The following is a 16,271-nucleotide window of genomic DNA, read 5'->3' as shown; positions in this document are numbered from 1 at the left end:
ACATCGCGTAAATATTTATTAACAAGCTGTCGCTTCTCGAATACCACCGAATTGATTTTATTTGCGGAAACAACATTAAAAATTATGGCCAAATATCGTAAACGTAAATGTTTTAAATTTATAAGTCCCTTTTTTCCATGATTATGCTTGTCACATGTATTCTATTTAGAGGGGTTGATCGCCCGAATTCAATCAACAAATCATGACTACTCATATTAAAGCCGATCGCTCGACGTGAAAAATTATACGATGCATCGTCGGCGACATCTCGCCAGTTTTATGGGTCAACGATCGTCGCAGTAACGAATACGTATTGTTATCGATCGCCAGATATAAATCGGGACACTAGACGTTTGAAAAATATAAAAATTTATGCCTGATCGGCTGGGCACAGAGCTAGCCGTCGTTCGCCTCTCGATATTTGACGTCTCGGAAATATCGGTATCGCGCATTACGTTCCGTACAATATTCCTGCCGATACGTCACGGATAACAGTTTTCTAGAACGGTGCACTGTCACCGTTGCTGGTCACGTTTCGGTACATAAATCGACGAGTGGCGTCGGTTAAGTTTCCGATGCGATGGCTACTGAACTTTCGAGAAAGTATTTCCGATTAGAAAGATCATAAATGAAACACGGCTTCAACTTTATATCCTACTTTATCCTCCTTGCCGTAGTCCGTTAGAGGAACGTTAAAAAATATTTAGGGAAAACCTAGGAAGAAGTTAGCGTAACTCGGAACGCCCCGATTCCACCCACGGTCAAATAAATCGCGAGGGTTATCTCAAGAAGTACCTCGTCTGAGTCTGTAAATTAAATAAATTAAAAGTAGCACTGTTTTATGAAAAATCTATTAACCAAAAAGGAACGTGATATAAGTAAAATTTTTTCAAGGATTGTAAGAACGTACCAGACCGAAATTAAGAGTAGAAACAAATGTCGACTCTGTTTATTCAAGTACAAGGAAGTTCTCGTAAAGAAGTTTGCTCGCATTAAGTTCATCGCGAACGACTTAGAAGGATCGAACCCGAACAACTTTATCTCTTTATCCTCGAACGGGGTATAAGAGTTCTCGAAAGTTATGATTAAATTCAGGGGATACATGGCGTTTCAAAATACGTGCTATCCGAATATGAATTGATTAAACCAAGTTTGTGTAAAATTTGCATCTTCTTTCGAACCATCTGTGTAACCGGGGTGTTCAAGAGTAAGGATCGAATCGACAAAGTTTTGATTAAATTTAGGTAAGGAGATTAATCGCGTTGCCTTCGAACATTCGTCAGATTTCAAAGGGCGATTTCAAACGGGACGTATCTTTTGAAACAGCTTCTAGAAGAAGGATATCGAAAAGTAAGGGGTGAATCGATACTGACTTGCCGGGTTCCACTAGAAAGAATTCACCGTGGCAGGCATGGTAAACGGCAGCGATGCTCCACGCGATGCCGATCCCCAGGAAGACGTTCACCGCGTTACTTCCGGTCACGTTCCCCACACTCGCGTCGGCGTACTTGTCCTGGCAGGCGGCCACCTTGCTCGCGAACGTGTCTGCAATAAAATCACATGCTCAGATTTTCCTCCCTCTTGCCTCGCGTCCTATCGCGTATGTTTTTTTATTTTCGTTGACCCTTGTTTCCAATTTTCCTGTCCGTTCCTCGATATCCCCAATTTGGGTTCGCGTTCGTCGAAAAACGATGGACGGTTCGCTTTCGAGCAACCACTCGTAATTTTGTCTCTTCCGCGCGCTCGTTGGACAACTTTGATGGAGACGCGGTGGAACGATGCGAACTCGATTATCGGGCAAATTTGCATATTTCGTGACTTGAAGGACCGCTACGAGAGTACCATCGCTCCTGGCCATGACTATAAAAATTCATGAAAATACCGTAGAATCTTGTTCGTGATCCTTTCACCCTTCTATGTCGCTCTCTATCTTTCGTTCGAAGCGGAATGCAGTTCCGGCGCGTCAAGCTCGACGGTTGTTGGTAAATTCGTAAAACATGCACGTTAGCGCGTTGTGCCGACTAGCACGTGAAAACAATGTACAAGAAAAAGAACGCTCTGTTCGTTTCAGTTAGATTAGGTGTTTACCTAACCTGACTGCGTTGTTTAGAACAGTTGTAACAGATCGCACCGGAACATGAAATGTAGGCAATGCACAAAACCAGCAACCTCCTGGTAGACTGATATATACAACATACAAATAATGCACAAGGACTGTGCCTTCTAGGTGAGGTTAGGCTAAATATACGGTCCCTTGGTAGAAGATTGCTGTGCAAGGTAAACAATACATCAGGCCAGCAGTTTCCCAGCAGCTAGAGTCGAGTTAGGTAGATAATTTAGCTGTATGTTACTATGCAGAAGTGGTAGGCAATATATAAGGATATCAGCCTTTTATCGGTAGGTTGGCATGCTTAATAAGCACATAATGCATCGAGTTAGCGTCCCACTAGTACGCGCAACGTATTCGTGACTATAATTTTCGCCACGAGCGGAGTTCGATTTTCCAAGACGAGCTATTAAATTTTTACGATTTTATCGATTTCAATATTCTCCGCGAACACGGGGCTAGAAATTAACAGGACATTACAGGTCGATCGCGTTTGTTCGTCCTGTAATTTGGTGGTTCCTGCTAATAGCGGTTAGTCGATTCGAATCAATTGCACGGCCGTCTCTCATCGCACGTTTGCAATTCGATATCGAGAAAATTTGTATAATTCGACTAACTATTGGCTTCCTCGGCTACGTGTCCCGTACTTTTACGAGCCCGAAGAAACTCGGCTGGCTAGGACGGTCTCATCAATATTTATGCGCTTTGGTACGTGTCTCCTTCGAGCCAAGAAGATCCGACGAAGCGTCGTTTCTCGTGGGCTCTTTGCAATCTTCAAATCAAGATATTCCTTTTATTGTCCCTGTTTGAAAGATATCGCGACGGGTTTGTTGGGTCCACGACTCTTCGTCGTGGCAAAACACTTCTGGAATGGAGTTACTTCCGCCCAATGCGGTATCTCTCGACAACTTCTCCGGACTGTCGCGACCAAATTCCGAATTGCTATAACCCGTACTCGACGAATAAACAACCTTTAAGTTTAATTATTTGCGAACAAAAAGTCTTCATCTTTGACGGATCATTCTATACTTCTATACATAGCAATCACGTTGTCTGTGCGAAACTTTCTAGCCAGTCTGATCTGGAAGTCGAATCTCGTATCTTCCGATAAAGTTATCGAAACATCGATACCTATCTCTTCGAGAGTAAACCTTTATGGTTTGATATCATATTCGCGGTCTTATGGCTGCGAACAGTTAACCCGCGTGTATCACGGTTATCGGTGTCTCCTAACTACAAACGTGCCCCAACCACTAGTATCCTAATTACAGGCTGTTCCGACCACGGCTGCATACTAAGTCCGATACGAATATTCCAATGCAGCAAAGTTTATGTAGCAATTTTCCTCGTACTTGGATACTTTCGCGTCGTTAATTCGAACGACCTACATTTCGAAATCTGTTACAAGTTTTTTGAGTAATTCCAATAAAATAAGTTCCGGTACATCAAAACCGGAAGCTCAAATATATCATAAAAGTCGAAGAAACCACAACTTCGACTTCGGCCTCAATCTCGAAGGATACTAAAAGCTACCATAGAAATATCCGGAATTTATAGCCGTTCCTGATCGAGGACACCATTAGCAAACGAACCTACCGAAACGAGGTTATCCAATTTTATACAGCCTGGAACATAGCGTTGATCGAACGTAATGATTCGCAAACTTGGACCAATTGTCTGCCTAGACGTTCCCGATTGGAACAGGAATAGAAGGGAACAAGGCTTTAGCATTTCCATTAAATCCAGACCTTGGCGAATCGTTAAGACGTTTCATACATATCCCAGCAGGTGAATTTATCTCCTCTATATTCTACAAGATTTAACTCGTATTTTTCTGTCCTCCTTCCTGTGGCCAAAATTCTTACAGTCGGTTTCGCGAGATGAATATTTCAACCGTATTTGGTTATTCGCTATATTTCATATGCTTTCTTTGGTGGGGAGACGCTCGTGGGACGTCGACAAACACACAGTTGGGATACGTTCGTAGTTAGGTTGAAACACACGTGGATTTGTTCACGAAGTTGGCGTAGTTAACAGTTAGTTTAATAAGTTTATACGCGATATATAAATATTCCGAGATGAACAATACGAGTCTCTTATAATTATTTTACTGTTAGGAGGTTACTTTGTGACGTTTTACGGTATCAAATCGTGACAGACAATTTATGTGTTTCGAAAACAGCGATTCAGTAGATTATTGTTCTACGCGACGTATTTTCTTGCCAAAACGATGAATGATTTGCGGGCGATAATTCTGGCTCGTCTATCGGCAGAGATATAGAGAAGGACGGGACGGCGGTACGGCCGCAGGCATTGTTCGAAGGTACAAAGGCTAGGCGTAATAAATTATCACCAGACTCTGCTCTACCGACCGCATATTACCTTATATAGTAACTCCTAAAACCCCGCTTGAATGCGGAACGAGCGAGCGAAGCTGGACCACGGCTGGGTGCTATTCGTTGATAAATTCACGTCAGTCGCGTTAATCGCACATGACGCGAGCTGTAATTTGCATTAGGTTTGCTTCCAACTTACTTCGTCTTTTTTCGAAAGTACACCGTGCTCGGTCGAGTGGTAAGCAGAAAATGTCTCTTATTAAGTTTCTGCCGGGTTATAAAGAAGAAAAGAAAAGTATTAAAACGTTTTTACGAGTACCCGGCGTTAAAATTAATTCGATACTCGAATCGTTTAATAAATTTCTCGACATAACTGAGTAAGTTAGTATCGATTTTAAGCCAATATCGAGTCCAAGGTAAATTGTCCCCCGCCTTGGAATTAACTCATTCGAAACACTGGGTCTTACCTTAACTGCAAACCGATATCGATTCCAGCTTCTACGACCTTATTTTTCTCGTATCGGTTTCTTTGCGGGACGCACATGGTGCGTCGCACCGTAACAGAGGACGCACCTTGTGCGTCGGTGAACAGCACACGCCACGCGAGACGTTTAGATATCGGGTATTTTATTTGGAAGAGCGTATTTTCCAGGCTGAGCCAGGTGTCGCACGGAAACGGATAGAATTGTCCTGGAAACGCGTTCTCCCGTAAAAACCACCGTCAACGACGTGCAAACGCATTTATCAATCCGCGCGTGTTGGCGCATACACGGTAGCGGTGTGTGTACGCGTATGATTATCGAAATAAATCAGTTCGTGCAGCTTTTATCGAGCTCCGTGCCCATTTGCATTTTCGTGGTACATCCCTGCGGCTTTTGTCGTCCCTTTATGCTCGTTTTACACCGTTCGCGGTTACCGTTGCAGCTTCGTTCGCTCGTGTTTGACGACGAGCGAAATACGCTCGAGGAAGGACAGTAAAACCGTGCTCGCGTTACCTCGCCGCCCCGTTATCGTTAAAAGGATACGATACTCTTTGATTTAATATTTACTATACGGGATTTAATATTTGCTATACGGTACTCGAAACTCGAGACTCCGTTATTTAGGATGATTTTTACGACGAAAAGGATCATTTTTGACTGCCCCGTATAACGGAAGTAAAATTCTTCGTCCATTTATTATTAGCGTGAAATGGCCGATACATTAGCGGATATGTTTTATTGGAAATTTTACGTTCGCCGCGAAACGCGACGTGTTTATCGAGCGAAGTCTCGCGTTACTTTTATTCCCGCATTCGAGCCGGCGTACCTAGAAAGATGAATTTATAGTTATTCCAAGACGATATTCCTCGCACGTCACGGTGAATACGTGCGTGAATATTTTACGAGGTTGTTAAAAAATCTCCACTCCGCGGACGCAGTTTCAGCGCAGCCTTTTTGCCCGCGAACCCAGCCTTCAAAAGAGAAAAATTCTGAAGGAAAGGGTAGAACGAAAAAACGTTGAAAGAGACCTGCTTATCGCGGCCTTTATCTTTTTATCCACAATAAGCTGATACTTGATTTTCTCAAAAGAGCCCACTCACCGGGCTGAAAAAGCACCGTGCGTCTTGACCGCGACGTTACAAAATTCCTTTTTCCCCTCGGCTTTTCCTTCGCGAAATAAACGCGCCTCTGCTGAATGTTGAATAGATTCTTTCCTGAATAGAGAGAATTCGCGTCCGAAGGAGAAAGCAAGCAGCAAATTAACGTAACAACGTTTAATTAAAAGATTCTTGGAGTTATACAAACCCAGTTCCATCAGTCAGGGTTAATTAGATCCTTCCGCGGTTCCTTTCGTTTATTTAACACAAATCGTCTAATAATAGCCGTTCAACGCTTCGAGTTTACCTTCAATCCGATACCCTGCTTGTCTATCTAACTCGTAGCTATCTAACGCGTGAATATTTAAACGCTTTCGAACCTTTTTAACCGGCTACGAAAAAAAGAGAGCTGCTCTATTTGTTCTCGCTTTTTTACCACTCCCCGAGTGCTAATAGCGATAAAAAGATTTCAATCTTTTTGCAAACGCGGAAGTTATCGAATCGTCGGATAAATATTGAAAACGTTAAGCTTGACGGAGATATTTTTCGAATCACATTTTGCCGAGGAAGCTTCTATGATAGCGAATCTATCGATCGCTATTGTTCCCCCGTGTCTTTTGCCAAACCGCAAAACCAGTTACTTTGATTACCAGCTAGTGGTCGTCCTCGATGTACATTTCAGCACACTTATTCGATAACGTTAATAGTTTGACAGTGGTTTAACCGAAAACGTTTCGCGTTTACTCCATATCCATTTCCTACCTCCTGTTACCCAGTTTTCCTGCAAATCCTGTTTGCGTGTCCATTTCACGGTATCTCGCGTCATCGCCGTTTCGTTAACAGTTCAGGGCGTTCATTTCTGAGCGAGCGATACCAACTTCTTCGTTCGACGAATTGAATCAGCCTTAAATAGTTTAGAAGTCTCGATAATTTTGTTCGTAGTACGAGAAAGTACGCCTCTTTTGAAACGTCCTGTAGCGTATATTCGAGTGACAGAACTTCCGATTTTTTCTCGTGCATGGAATTTTCTACATGACGAAATCCTGATGGACGATAAGTCGTTTTTTCAATGAGAGGGTACAATTAGCGGTAATTAAGAGCGAGCCGTTTCGAGTGGAAAACCCGTGCGCGTTGCCAAGGACATCGTGATTGTTAAGCCTGCAAAAGCGCCGACAATTAGAAGATTAGTTTACCCCTTAACCGCGAAACGATTGCGTGTCCTTCACCGATAAAAAACTTCCCTTTGACTAGAATATACATATACAAAATCATAACCAGCAGCGAAAAGGTTAAGCAGTAACATAAATCATCTAAATGTCGGCGTAATATGATCTTGCATTTTTGAAATAACATTTTTAGAGGTTACCCAAGGCTGAACGCGACTTAATTATTTTTTTATAGGCCATCATTTTTATCGGAGATACAGAAACTATAAAGATTTTGGAATAGGTACTGTGCTGTTCTTCGTGGCGGTTTTATTAAAGGCAATATTGCCTCCTTTAGGTCTTTAAACTAGCGGGATTTTCAGGAACTGTCGACTTACCGGGTATGCTGGTTCCAAGCGCGACGAAAGCCACCGCCGTGACGGAATCCTTGATTCCCAATGTACACCCAAAGTAGGATGCGACGTCCCCGATAACTGCCGTCACTACGCCGATACCGCATATGCTGACGACAAAGCACAGATAACCACCGGCGATATCTGAAATTCGTTATAAAGAAATTTCACTAATCGTAAACTTGATAGACAATGTGGTATTGTACTTTTAACATAGGCGGTCTTTTATCCTTCGTAAAGATTATGTACACTCGCGAGCAACGTAGACCTGTCTCGAATAAGAAGGAGCGTGGGTGGAGCTTTCGCCAGGAGGCGTGGCTCGACTGTCGACGCGAGTCGAACTGACACGAGTCAGACATGCACCGGAACTTTCCTACTTTCTCTTCGAATCGAGAGAAGAGATATTCGCTTGCAAATGCATAATATGATTTATTGTGATCCCGCGTATGCTGTAAAATGTACCGTATAAATTACACGGATAACGTGACACGGCTTGTCGGTTCGCTTCTTCCTTTAAATTACGAGCGCGACTTTTTTAGACACACGTGAAAATAACGCTCTTTTATGCTTCGTGACAAAACGATACAGTTGCCCATTATTGCTTTATCCCTTTAATAATACGTTGAAACCCTTGGTAGCTGAAGTTGTCTGCCGCTTTCATAAATCAGCCGAACAAAGAAGCACACTTAATTCTTATTAGCAGCGATAGTAGCAAACGAGCAAAGTAGTTGTTCGGAACAAGGAAGGTGTTAACGTCTGGTTGCGCGAGACGTCTAAGCACGAGCACACTTGTAAACGTTAATTAAGCTCGTCGACATCGGCGTGTTTATCTTTTTCTTCTTGTAGCCTCCACTGTTTTGGTTAACTAAGCGCTTCAGAGGTAATTAAGTTTCTCACGGATAATCTGTGTTTCCGTCTGCTCGAACTTCCTTACTATTTACACTCGTTCAATGGGCTCCGTCGAATGATTACGAATTGTACCCAAACGGGCATTGAAAACGTCGACGATCCCCGTACGTCGACCGGAAGAGCAAGCTGCACTGGGATTCGAGCGAACCTCGGCAAACGCGTTGAATACGTCGGTCTTGTACCCAGGGATCCCCTTCATATTGCAACAGCATCGTTCTCTCCCTGATTTTGATTAACGTACTACAAACTTCATCGTATTTGCTAATCAGCATAAGCTTTCATAGCTCGTGTTCAGTCAACACGGACAGATTAAGGATACCGAGTTATCTAGTCACCTGAGAACGATGTTCAACCGCTTGCATCCCGTTCATTGCTGGCTGGCTCAATCTTCGTACATGTATCGTTGCCACGTAGGTACAACCTGTACTCGTCGTTCACTTTACAAGGGAAAATTCTCGTGGGAACTTTAGACTTTACTTTGGATTGAATCCTAGCGCGGGTAATGGCAGTGGGATACGCCCACAGCGCGTCTACTCATAGTTTGGGACACGCCCATAGCTGGCTCATATTCACAATTAGGACACATATAGCTGGGATACGAAACCGATATATCAATTATAGCTGGGTCTTAAACGTAAACGCGTACCAACTGGAGGCAAATCTTAACTATAGGTATTCGAAATATGGGCGTGACCCAGTTGTGGGTGTATCTCGAGTACTTCCCATTCGCGATTGTGTGAACTACGAGTATTCTAATACGGTTATGTCTTCGATGCGGAGGTGTCTTAACTGCGCGCGAATCTATCATGGTCGTTAATTTCGTTAATCTAACGCTTCCAGCCATTTGCTACTCGAACGTTCGAGTTCTGATTAATTAGAGGGTCGAAGATCAGATAACAGTTTTGGTAGCTCGGTGAAACGAAATATCAACGCGAAGGGTGCTCGAATTGCCGCGTTATAAAGCCTTGCGAGCTTTAATCGTTGATGGATCGGTTCGGTTTCTATTTGCTCATCGCGTTGAATTATTTGTTCGTGGCGTTTCAACCGAGGGATTGTAGCCTTGACGGTTCGTGGATCGATATATAGATGGATTCCGCAAGGTAAATGAAAGCGATATGTTACTCTTGCACAATTTGCATTCCCACGCAACATCGAGTTCGTCCTTCTGCAGAAATAGTGGAAGAAGTTACGCGACGACGGTCTGAAAGCTTTCGGAGTTCCTTCTCCAAATATTGAAGCCAAAGTAAACTCAATTAGTACGTACCGTTAATGAGGTGCTTGAAAATCCCTTTAAATTAAAATGAAAGTAGCAAACGAAGCGTTTCGAAACTGTGCATCGCGGGACGTGCCACTTGTATTTTGGTAAATTTCAAATTATCACCAGCACGAGGTAGAAACTCGGCTCTTCAACTTTAATATATACATAGTTGCGCGTGTACCGCGTACAAGCACGATGCACCAGCTGCGCTTGCAAATGTGCAACTTCCACGAGTACCCATTAGGGCAGCAACCGAACAACGGGCTTTTTGCAAAGCTCCGTTATCGATGACAACGCGACTTCGATCGCCGGAAAGTTCGATGAACCAACTTTGCTTATTTTCCTGCGTTACGGGCTTTTGGAGCTGGGAAGGATATTGCGCGATTCAACGATTCTTGACCACGTGTTCTCATCCATAATCGTCCATTATTTTAATCGCTCCAAGTTTTAGGTCACAAGAATTCTGGTATAGCAGTAGAAGGGTGTTTTGATTTCGCAAGCGTCCTGTTCAGCAACACATACATATGTATACTTGATTATTGCCCTATCACGTGCCTATTGCTGTAAGTAGCATGAGTCAGCTGTTCGGACGAGTAGATTGGTCGAAACGATAAAATAGCTGTGCCGATAGCATCGCGTTGGCTAAATCTGATCTAGCATACAGCAATACCTCGACTCCATCTGTTACTACCGGTATTAGAGCCTAACCCAACGAAATGAAATTTCCGCAGGTAATTTCCGCGTGCCCCGCAATCCAGCAGCAGCAGTAGAAGCAGCAGTCTGGCCGGATATCGATCGACATTACTAACCGGCCTGTTCATTTTTACAGAAGTCCTGTCGGACGAAGGAAACTCGCTGGCAAAACGGAATTACGCTTTTAATTGAGAAAAATATCCGGGCAATTACGCCGGAGATCCAGTAGCAGGAGTTGTACAATTTATTCGTATCACGAGTCTATGTTCGCGATCGATCTTAGCCTGTTTTTATTAAAACACCCTCGTAGCCGGCCGCGTAAAATTACGTCGCGTTATCAAATCCCGTTGGTATGCTTACAATTTTCAATTTTTATTCCAAACAAATAGTCGGATGCGCGGGATGGAACTTTTAGAGCTCGTATACCGGCGTACGCGAAATATCTTCTCGTATTTTCGAGCGTTATTACTTGTTTATCGCGTAACATGGGAAAGGAAATGTGTTCGGTTTCGCCTGTATCGCGGGAATGGCTAATACGGTAAATTGTAGGCGACGATAAATATTCTCTTACCGAATCTTGTCATTTAGAGTTCGATCTTTTATGTCTCGTAAAATTCGAATCGAGAAATAAATACAAATAAATAAAATTCACGGTAAACAAATTAATTGGGATAAGAAGTAAAATATAATCGAATAGAACAACGAGTCTCTTCGCCAGATAAGAAAGAGATATAAATAATCGAATAACAGCATAAAAGAAATATATACTTGATGGTTTCACGTTTCCCAAATCCAGCTACCTCTGAAGTTACGTTATCCACAAAAAGTCCTCGAATACCGAAAACACGAAACGAATAGCGTATCAGATAGGGCGACACGTCTGTCACACGTTTTATCGTGAATCTTTCAACGACTACCTGAAAGGATCAGATAACATTTTCACTGGCGATGGCAGACGAAAAATGGGCCAGGAGTACCCTAGAAATGTTATACCAGCGATCTTCTTTTCTCCTGATAAGAGAACGAACGTGCGAGGATATAAGCCGATGATAACCTTACTTTACACGCGAGAAGAAAATCCGATTCAATGTTTGACGATATAGAGCGTGGCGTAGATCAACACGGGGTGCGACGCGTGTAACGAGAGGATGAACGAACGGCGATATAACGCGTAGCAATGCATCGCGTAGTAACCATCGCGTCGCTATATCTTGCATCCTGAGGCTGTTCAATTATAGTTAGTTGTGGGCTCTCATTTTCTCTGGAGAATGTCAGAACGCTGATGTAGATCGCCGAGCAGTTTCAAAGCGTTAAGGAGCATACTTAATCACTTAATTTCTGTCTAGCCATCTCCGTTTACTTTGAAGGAAGAAATTCGATCGTCTCGAACAGCTCGAACGAGATTCAATTATGCGAGCTAGGGAAAGATGAAAAGTCCCTAATTAATCTCGCAAGCTGTCCGCTTAAGACTTTTTCCTTCCTTACACGCGATCGACTTTAATCGGCCCAGTTTACCTGAAATTATCAACTAACTCGGAAAACACGATCCTTCTACTTTACTTCGTTAACCGAGCGAATGGCTAATTGTCGTGTCGGAATAATTTAAAGGATCCATGTCCAGGATCGTCCGTAGACTGTCTGCCAAATTCTGGACAGAATGAAGAGGACGAGAGAGAGAGAGAAAGGGGAGTAGACAGAGAGGAGAGACAATCAGACAGAGAGGTTCTTCATCCATTGTGTACCATGCAATTAGCCCAGCCGTTTACGTCGCGTCGTTCGAGGCTCTGTACAATCCGTGCGAACACCTACGTGTGTTCCATAGCGAGTACACAATTCTAAGCTCTGACCAGCAATCTGACGTATCTCGGCATTTAGCCATTCCCGTTACAGACGTAACTGCTATTAATTCTTGTGGAAGAAACGTGGATCTTAGAACAGAGAATCGACGAGCACTTTGAAGGACGGGGTTAATGTTCCTCCTGAGACACGATAAACTACAGATGTATACGTGTCAGGGCTAATGTCTAGCTTTTATCGATAGAGTGTGCGGAGCTTCGATAGGGAAGGGGTACATCTGAGCTATACTATATGTATTGCTAGCGATATAAAATAGAAACGTTTATCATAGTGGAACGATTATACACGACCTAACAGTAAATCACGTTTTATACCAGCGTTGCTGCAATTACGACGGCATAAGCGATCACGGTAGTTGACTCGAAACACGTCTAAAACCCTTGTTCAAAGGTACGTCACGATCTCCCATGCTTCAACAAGATGAAGAGGGATATTACAGGGAAAATTGAATAAAGTTTCCAATAATGGCGAAGAACCTTACGCAGCGACATACTCGAGTAAAGAGCGGACGTGTTAAGAAAATCAAAACGCGAGGCTCGCTGCACGGCGTCGTATGGCGTCGAATCGATCTCGAATTTAAAGAAGCAAGGAAAAAATGAAGACGAAGGTGGCGCTGTAGGAAAAGGAACGGTGCGCCAAGGTGAATAATACATTGTCTCTGAAGCGAGCTGCCAGCCCCTTGGGCCGGTAGAAGCGGAACGGGCAAAAGAAAACGCGAGCGAAAGAGGAAGGAAAATGTGCTTTATTTCGCAGCTCGCGATCGGACAACGGTGCAAAAGTCCGCTGAACCGGCAAAAGCCCTTGAAAGTAGTGTATCAAGCTGGCAGGGGCTCGACTTTGTTTATTCTCGTTCTTTAAACTGCCAGAGGCGAGTTTGATCTATAAATCAACGTCGCGTTGAATGCCGTCGCTCTATGACGCGAGGATATTTTGTCCGGGATCATAATATAAGTCGAAAATCGCGTCGCGTATCATTGATGGTTCGAAATCCTGCGCTTTTGGATTTCTGTCACGCGTGCTCCGGATAATTTATACGACGTAATCGGGTCACGTTCGCCGAACAAAACCAACGGGGACTGCAGCTGTTAAGCATATCCGTGATTCCACCACCGACTATAAACACGTTCTCTGCCTCGCTCTAACAAACTTTTAGCTAACTAGAAAGATACAAGCTCGTTTTCGGGCTCCGAGAACATGGTTGATTTTTTGTAACTAGAATTTTGTTCGTACATTTGCAAAATCTGAATGTAAGTGATCAAATACACTATTCTATTGTATCGTGGTCTGCGCGATGGCGCAATTTTGAAAAATTCACGCGAATCCGTCGATTTGTAGGATGATTCGGTTTGCGGCGTTGTTCCGGGATCGTTTCGTGCGTAAATTGCTATCCTGTCGCTGCTATTCGCGAGGTTGTGCTTCGCTGAATTTACCACGGATAATATCCTGTAATTCGTGGGACGGCAGAAGGGTGACTTGCTCGTCGCCGTCACGCAACAGAGGGTTAGGTAAATTGACCGTCGGCCTACAATATATGTATAAGGCCGGTTGTATCCTAGTTGGTTAATGGTTTCGACCGGAAGTTGGAGTGTGAACCAGCCGATGAAAGGGGGTAATCAATTAACTCCTCGTCTAACGATTTGTTTAGCGGTCGAGTACGGTAGAAATGGCTAATCAGCGTTCGATTATCGTTCCAGAAATGATGCGTTTCATTATTTTTTAACAGTATCAAGATATCGATATCCAATCGAAATTTAATCGACAATGAACTATTGTTTAATGTACGAGTGTTTATCAGTTTATGTTCTAACGAAATCGATCTGAACGACGAAGGATTTAATCGATGAATCGACAGGAGAGGTCCAGTGTCCGGGATGGAGCAAAGTGATCGATACTATCGATGATCCACTAAGTTGATCTCATTTACACGGTCCTCAGGTCAGTTGGTGGCTATCGATCTTCGGTTTCTCCTGAATATTGGCTACGTCGATGGCCTACCTGCGGCTTGATTTATTGGCAAACCACACCATCCGAAACCACCTTCGTGTCTGGATCACGATGGGACAGCGTCGAATTTGTCCTGAGAGGATTCCACCCTTGCGAGTGGATGTCAGTCTTGCTTTTACAACCGACACTGAACGTTCAATTATTTCCCCGTTAAAATCCATGAACCATCCAATTAACTTTATTAAGACTCGTCTTATCAGCGATTCAACTTTGACGTTTAGCAAGGCTGACATTTGATAAAATTTGGAAATAGAGACATTTAATTAACTTCGAGTTCTCAGGATTTCCCAGAGTTTATTTCCGGGTTAGATTTGATTAGGGATTTCTTGCCAGGGCGCTCGAATATTGAAACAGCTAATTCGGTTTGATTTAACGTTCGAAGAAAAATAATATTTTCTAGGCTACGCAAATATCGGAGTACCTTGAGTTTGGTATTAAAAGCGAAGGAAATCGGGTAGACGTTTTATCATAAACATTCCCGACGATCCATCACGTTGCAGATTGACCCGGTTATACTTTGTCTCGGCGACGGAAATTCCGGTAGCTCGCAGCTAGCCCTAAATGAAAAGTTGGTCAACCAAAGGAGCGATCCATCAGATCGTTGTAAACACATAACCTGTCTCTTTTACCTCGTTAATTCGAAACAGAGACGTATGCTTTGTCTCGATTTACGAGGATATCGAAAATCCATCTTTTACGAAACACCTTTGCCAGAAATTTCGTTCGAAAATATCCGACACCGATTTATAATCGAATTTAGAAAAACCTGGTGCTGCATTTTGATTTGTCAATTTCTTTCGTGTCCCGCAGTTTAACGGGTCCGTAATTGAAGTTCGATTTCTAAAAGGAAAAAGCAAATACGGTGTTAAATAAAAGCAACGAGTTCGCAGGAGAAATTAGGACACGAAGGACAAAAAACTGACGAAAAAACGCGTCGAAGAATTACGAGCGGTAACGGTTCGTACATGGTCGATTAAACTTGTCCGAGTAAACTATATTAAATTCCTGTCGACGAGGAAATCTCGCGAGACACCTGACCAAGGGAACGACCTTCAACCCCTTTTATGATACGGACGGTAGCAAAAATCGAGGTCGTTTCTTTAATCCCACCGAGTGGAAATGACGAGTCTTATAGGTCAAACTCTACTTTGTTCAGTTAAACCCGTCATAAAATACTGTAACGTAGAGGAGATTGCAGCGAGGACTTAAATGGGTAGCCTGGAACCTCCGTGAACCCGATAGTCTCGCTAAATGTCACGTTACTTTTTTGTAATACCGGGGATCCGAGGAGATAGCAACCTGGAGATGCGGAGATTTAGGAATAGATGGACCTTAGAATATGCTGGATAGAGCAAATGCGTGTTTCGCTTTCGTGGAACATTTTATAGAATCGATCAATGTCATTTGCAGAAACTAATACGGTATTCGCGTGATATGTAATGCGAAAATGAAGGGGTTAAAGGACAACTATCATTAATGCATCGAACACTTTGCGCGAGCGGTAGACCAAGCACAAAAAGATAGCGCGAATTGTTGGTCGACAGATGATTGGTAAAACATTCAATTTGTGCCTCTCGTCGAGGCATTAAATATGCAAATGCACGCGATCCGTCGTTCTGTACCGTCCAATCGAAGCCACCGTTAGAAAGTTACGAACAACGGGTAGAAAAGAGAGCTCGATCTTCCTGGAAGTTAGCTAAGTAAACTAAAAATGATGGTACCCGAGGGAACCGTGTACAGAGTACGCGGAACGTGCTTCTGTAATATGCACGAAACGTTACATAAAAGTGAATTAATGGACGCAAAGAAACTGTTGGCGGACGCGTCGCCGAAGTTATTTAGGAAGAAAAGCGTATCGATTCCGGAAAAGATCGTATTTTATTGGGAAGAAAGGGGAGGTATATCAGAGCGTCGGATAAATTGACAGGATCGGGAATGTTCGCGCGGTGGCGCAGTAAATTGCGAAACAG

At 43.3% G+C, this 16,271-nt stretch overlaps 2 protein-coding genes across 7 annotated transcripts in view; one reads left to right on the top strand and one right to left on the bottom strand.

Moving 5' to 3' along the window:
- The window catches only part of Syt14 (Synaptotagmin 14), a 103,083-nt gene that overhangs the window by 17,547 nt on the left and 69,265 nt on the right, over positions 1 to 16,271 (top strand). The gene's annotated exons all lie outside the window — the stretch shown is intronic.
- Calx (sodium/calcium exchanger 3) overlaps positions 1 to 16,271 on the bottom strand; it is a 75,870-nt gene that overhangs the window by 14,025 nt on the left and 45,574 nt on the right. For 3 of the 4 annotated variants that reach the window (XR_013039745.1, XR_013039744.1, XM_076536730.1), the window contains exons 6-7: positions 7,566 to 7,724; positions 1,374 to 1,545 (exon numbers count right to left, since the gene is read on the bottom strand). Coding sequence is in view for 2 of the 4 variants with exons in the window: in XM_076536730.1 (XP_076392845.1) it covers positions 1,374 to 1,545; positions 7,566 to 7,724 (331 nt within the window). In the remaining 2 variants the exon portion in view is untranslated. Of the gene's footprint in view, positions 1 to 1,373; positions 1,546 to 6,283; positions 7,181 to 7,565; positions 7,725 to 16,271 lie in introns of those variants that run through there. The other variant, XM_076536731.1, reaches the window with a different exon arrangement.

The sequence above is a fragment of the Megachile rotundata genome, chromosome 10 (assembly GCF_050947335.1).
Source record: "Megachile rotundata isolate GNS110a chromosome 10, iyMegRotu1, whole genome shotgun sequence".
NCBI classification, from domain to species: Eukaryota; Metazoa; Arthropoda; class Insecta; order Hymenoptera; family Megachilidae; genus Megachile; species Megachile rotundata.
This window is presented reverse-complemented; position numbering and strand designations above follow the sequence as displayed.